General features: G+C 42.9%; 1 protein-coding gene across 1 annotated transcript in view; it reads right to left on the minus strand.

Moving 5' to 3' along the window:
* Mccc1 (Methylcrotonoyl-CoA carboxylase 1) overlaps positions 1-6000 on the minus strand; it is a 48640-nt gene that overhangs the window by 5147 nt on the left and 37493 nt on the right. Inside the window, exons 3-4 of the mRNA XM_011298404.1 lie at positions 823-1207; positions 76-410 (exon numbers count right to left, since the gene is read on the minus strand). Of these exons, the coding sequence (XP_011296706.1) occupies positions 76-410; positions 823-1207 (720 nt within the window). The remainder of the gene's footprint in view (positions 1-75; positions 411-822; positions 1208-6000) is intronic.

Raw genomic sequence — 6000 nt, forward strand, 5'->3', positions numbered from 1 at the left:
ATATTTTTGGAAATAAAGAATCCATGGAAAAATAGAACAGTCGATTATCATAGACTTGTTTGATTTATGAATTACCGCAGGTGCTTCTTCGATGACCTTCTGGTGTCTCCTCTGGACCGAGCAGTCCCTCTCGAACAAGTAGACTGCATTTCCATGTTGATCGGCGAAGATTTGGACCTCAATGTGCCGCGGGTTTAGCACGTATTTTTCCAACAAAACGTCGGAGTTTCCGAACGCCTTCTGAGATTCTGTTCGCGCTGACTCTAATGCTTCTATGAAACTTCTGTCGTCCTTAGCTATTCTCATACCCATACCACCACCTCCACGTACCGCTTTTATCATGACAGGAAAACCGATCTTTGTGGCTTCGGACAAGAGTGTTTCGTTTGATTGATCATTGGAATGATATCCTAATAATGAAAAAAAAAATTGAATGGCCCTCAATTTATCGAGCTTAATTTAATATCTATGTTAATTTAATAACTCGACCCACTAAATAAATGCATAAATAAATAAATAAATAAGTAAAATTTTCAAGAGTTTAAATAATTCTCATGGCTTACTTCTAAAAAACGACTATTAAGCAGGAATAATCTTGTTTATTCGAAATTCGATATCGAAAAATATTATTGAAAAATTGATATTTCTTGTAAGTTACAAGTGATTTATTGATCGTCTGCAATGGAATCAATTTGCGGTTTAGAATATTTCTAAGACAAATCACTTGAGGAATTTTGTACGACAAAATCAATTTGATTTCGTAGGCTTAAAATGTGAATGAGGACTTAATATATGAGTTAATTTTGTAAACACTATGGTCACCTATAATAATTGGAACGCCCGCTCGATTCATGATATCTTTGGATGTGCTTTTGATCCCCATGTCTCTGATGGCAGTAGCCGGAGGTCCAATGAAGATGATGTTCTCTCTCTTGCATAACTCTGCGAATTCCATATTCTCAGAGAGAAATCCATATCCAGGATGAATTGCCTGGCATTTAGTCTTCTTGGCAACATTTATTATCTTATCTTGTCTCAAGTAACTCTGGGCGGCGGTTGGGGGGCCAATGAGATATGCTTCGTCGGCCAAATTTGCGTGCATCGAATTCGTGTCTGCATCGCTATAGATTGCTACGGTCTTGATTCCCAATTTTCTGGCTGTTTTTTGGATTCTACAGGCTATTTCTCCTCTGTTGGCTATCAGCACCTTAATATATTATGGAAACACCCATTTAAAAGGAGATAGTTGTAAAATTTTAAAGTTAAATATCCGTTAGACTCGAAATACTAAATAAAAAATTAAAGTTTCGGTTTGTTTTGAGTGAATAAGTGAGCAGTGCAGTGTGTTGGTTATTTTAATGTCTATTCTTGTGATCAAAGGGAAAAAATGACGAGATGTAGCGTGGTTGGCTGTACAGTGGGGTATGACTCCAATCCAGACAAGGGTCCTTTTTTGACTGCTCCGAAAATTCTTCATGAATTAGAGGCGTGGAGGAAAACCACGAAATCGCCTGGTTTAAAAACTGTAGACCTAATATGCCATAATCACTTTTTACCGGGTGAAGTGATAACCCATAATGTATTAGAGGCAAATAGACACGTAATGAAAGTGCCTTATAAACGGGTGCAACGTAAAGCGTACTCTCACTTTTTGTGTGGGCCACCAAACTGTTCAAGCCCACTTCCAATACTAGTGAATCAAACTCCACCCTGCTGGTTAGTGATTCATTCGCAATTCCTAAGACTCTACGAAGTAGTTTCTGCGTCTCTGAGATTGGAGCAGGTAAGCCTGATTCGCCTCATCTTAACTCTGGTGACGAAGCTCTGCTCTTTGCTCTTTGCTCATCGTGGAGAATAAAATTTGTCCTGTCTGTCGAAAGGCTCAGAAGACTGTGGCGAAAAAGGTTGAGCGTCTCAATAAGAGTGTAAGTGCAACCCGGAAGAGAACCCCTCTATCTCCAAGAAGGAGGAAACAATGGTTGGCCCTTAAAACCGAAGTTCGATATGCTGCGAGATGCCAAGAACGTGCAGAAGCTACTATTGAAGAGCTGAAAAAAGAAGTCGATGACTACAGATTAAAATTGGTTCAAGTGGAGACGAAAAAATTGACTGAGCTTCTTGAATCTGGCCAGATCTCTGAGAACCAACTTGTGACATTGAATGAAATCATTTCTTCAGTTCAACCCAAATCAGCAAAAGCTCGACGCTACAATGAAAAATGGATGGTATTGGCGTTACTCCTCCATATGAAATCCCCGGCGACCTACAGGTTGTTACAAGAAAATCAGATTCTCCCATTGCCCTCAATCAGGACAGTACGCAGGTACTTTTTTTTTACTGGTCTCTCCCATGATTTTTTTACAAACCCAAAAGATTTTAATTCCTTGTTTTGAATTGCAGGCATTTATCCTCGATTAGTTCTACATGCGGCTTTGATCCGAAATTTTTCGAGCTTCTGGAGAAATTTTTTAAACAGAAATTTTATTAGATGAAATGCATAACCGGGAAAGCGCAAGTGTAAATACGAAAAATCTTTCCTATACGGGGTTACAAGATTTTGGAGGAAATGGTCCAGAAGCATCAGGGTTCAACGATAGGGCTAATCATGGTTTGGTGATAATGTTTCGGCCACTCTGTGACACATACACTCAGCCTATCGCAGTATTCGCGTCCAGAGGTCCAGTGAAAGGAGATGTGCTGGCCCCCCTCATATTATAAGCCATAATTGTAATGGAGAATATCGGGGTCAAGATACACGGTGTGGTCACTGATGGAGCTCCAACAAATCGGAAATTTTGGAGTCATGGAGCTATTGAAGTTAGTGGGAAATTTGGAAACTCGAAATGTGATTTTTCGCATCCAATGGATGCTGACAGGAAAGTTTTCGTTTTTTCGGATACGCCACACTTAATTAAATGTATCAGAAATCGTCTTGAACACAAAGGTTCCCTGAAGGTATGTTCTGAGAGATTTTATAATCTTATATCAACTCTTAATCACTCTAATTTTTCATTTTTGTTTGAGTAGATGAAATCAGAGGCTTCAGAGATCAAGTGGGACCACATAAAAAGTCTCCATGAGAGAGTTGAATAGAAAGGAAGAGATGCAAGGTGTTAGCTCTGATAATATCAATTATAAGGCATGTAGAATCGGCAAATTCATTTTTCATCTCAGCTCAAACAGAATCCGGAGAAGACTTTCATATTTTCAATTACTTTCAGGTCATTGTAGAAGCACTCAAGAAATTGAATGATTGGAAACAAGATGTAAGGGAAGAAAAAATTTCTCGTGAACAATTTCTCACTCCTGATACAGCCGAAGGACTTCGTGTAACCCTCATGTCAACTCTGGGCATTGTGGACTACCTGACAGAGAAATTTGATTTTCCCTTCGTTCTAACCGGAAGAATCAATCAGGATCCGTTGGAGGTGGGTTTTGACTCGGATTTGGCGCTTCGAAACACCTGTAGAGTACGTAAAATAAAATTAGGAATGCTTCGCAGTAGCATTATTAGTCCTTTTTAATGTTTTCAGGGCTTTTTGTCTCGAAAAATGACAAAATTTGTTGATAACCATTTCTACGCTTTACTAATAATGTTTTTTATCATTCTCCTCTTTCATCTTTCTCAATAAACCGCTTATACTACCATTTTCTCTTGTAGGAGTATATTAGGTTCACGAGCGCTAAAAAGATTCCATTTTTCATTTTTATTCATTTATTTTTTTGACATTTATTTCTGCTAGAGATTCTTCGGAAGTATGAGACAAGCAGGAGGTTGCAATGATCACCCGTCTACACCCACATTCCTCTATCTGTACAAAATCCTCTCTATCTTTACCATTCTAAAGCCTCCAAAATCCGGCAATTGCTCAATTATCAATAATTGTCCCGAACCGCTCCTGACTATGTCTGATTTGAAAACGATTTTCGATAAATGTGAAAGGGTTGAGAGGAAAAGAGGAATTTTAGGAAAACTTGATAATCTCGTGAGGAACGATGACTGGAGTATCGAAGATATCGTAGATCATAACTATTGCCGACCAGATGTTATCCATTGTCTCTTATACTGTTTGACATCTGAATTAATCAAACGTATTATCATGTAAGAGTATTTTTCCCGGGTCAAACCCCCAGTATATTTTTCGAACTATTCTGGCTGCCGGCTCTATCGTTCACGATTGGGCGCCAGCCAGGTTTTTTTGGAAAACCTGACGGAAAACCAGCCGCGAAGGAATTTCGTCAACTCCGCGGACTTTCGGTGGCGGGTCTCACAATGCCGAGCCAGCGTCAGCATGACACGGTAGAGTGGGCGAGGTTCACCAACGTACGAGTAACTTCAATCACTAACTTCTGCCGCGCGTACGGCATCGTCAACGATATCCTTCGGGGAATGTATTCCCCAGACTCTCGTGGAGGGATGTGACCATCCCTCGCACGTTGTACTCTCTCCTCTGGGGTGGCTCAACCCCCAGACAGGACACAGATTACCTGCGAATCCTTCTCACCCCGCAGGGCGCCGAACTGCTCGAGGCACATGCGACGTAGGTATCCGGAGACCTTTCTCACCCACCTAACGTCCACCCCAACTCGAGAACTCGGTAATAGCAATCTCATCGCTGCATGTCTGGGGGTTGAGCCACCCCAGAGGAGAGAGTATAACGTGCGAGAGATGGTCACATCCCTCCACGAGAGTCTGGGGAATACATTCCCCGAAGGATATCGTTGACGATGCCGTACGCGCGGCAGAAGTTAGTGATTGAAGTTCCTCGTACGTTGGTGAACCTCGCCCACTCTACCGTGTCATGCTGACGCTGGCTTGGCATTGTGAGACCCGCCACTGAAAGTCCGCGGAGTTGACGAAATTCCTTCGCGGCTGGTTTTCCGTCAGGTTTTCCAGAAAAACCTGGCTGGCGCCCAATCGTGAACGATAGAGGCGGCAGCCAGAATAGTTCGAGGGAGCTCCTCGGGAATTGCTGACCGATAATGGTACCGAGTTCGTGAACAAGGACTTGAAAGAGCTCGCAGCTTCAACCAACATGAAGCATCGAACGACTCTACCGTATCATCCACAAGCGAACCCCACCGAGAGAGTGAACCGTTCGTTCAAAGCGATGATAGGAGCTTACGTGGAGACAGATCACCGAGAATGGGATTGTCACTTGGACGCATTTAGATTTGCATACAATACAGCCCAACATAGCTTGCTGAAAGCCACACCGGCCTTCGTCAACCTCGGACGAGAGCCGGAACCAGCCAACTCATTGCGGAGAAAGCTGGAAGGAGAAGTGGAGGTTGAAGAGACCCCTGCAGAAGCATGGGTAGAGCGTATGAAACGACATGATACCCTCCGATTGGCTTTTAGGCACGCCCTAATAGAAGCCAACGATCGACAGGCACAAGCATATAACTTGCGCCGGAGAAAAGGAGAGTTCGAGGTTGGAGAACTAGTTCTAGTTCGAAACCACGAGTTGTCGAATGCTGCCAAGCACCGCTCAGCCTCTTTGAATAAACCATTCAATGGGCCACTAGTGGTGACGAAAAAGCATTCCAGAAACTTCTACGAAGTCTCTGATTTAGCTGGACGGAATCCGAAAGGCGCCTCAATAGCGGATATGAAGCCCTATAAGGAAGCCTTGGATGATTCCCAGGTACAGAAGAGAGACACGAAATTCTCCAGGAGTAAGCGATCTGAACCCACAGGTTTCGGGTCGAAACCTCTCTTAGGGAGAGGGGTGTGTAACGAGATTTTTCTCGTTACTAGAGAAAACACTAGTAAAGTCACTAGGCGAAAGGAACGACATCTAACGCCGGCTGAAAATAGCCGAGCGAAAGATGAGTAGAACATCGGACGACGGCCAATCAGGCCGCTCCGAAGGTGAATTTGACCAATCACATAGTGGGAAGACACGTGGTAGGGTGAGACCATGTTTCGGAACACTGTGATGGCGCTGAAGATAGCTGTTTCCCAATTCGGAAATCCACCCAGCTGTGTTAGGGAGT

The sequence above is a fragment of the Fopius arisanus genome, unplaced genomic scaffold (genome assembly GCF_000806365.1).
Source record: "Fopius arisanus strain USDA-PBARC FA_bdor unplaced genomic scaffold, ASM80636v1 scaffold00010, whole genome shotgun sequence".
Lineage (NCBI taxonomy): Eukaryota > Metazoa > Arthropoda > Insecta > Hymenoptera > Braconidae > Fopius > Fopius arisanus.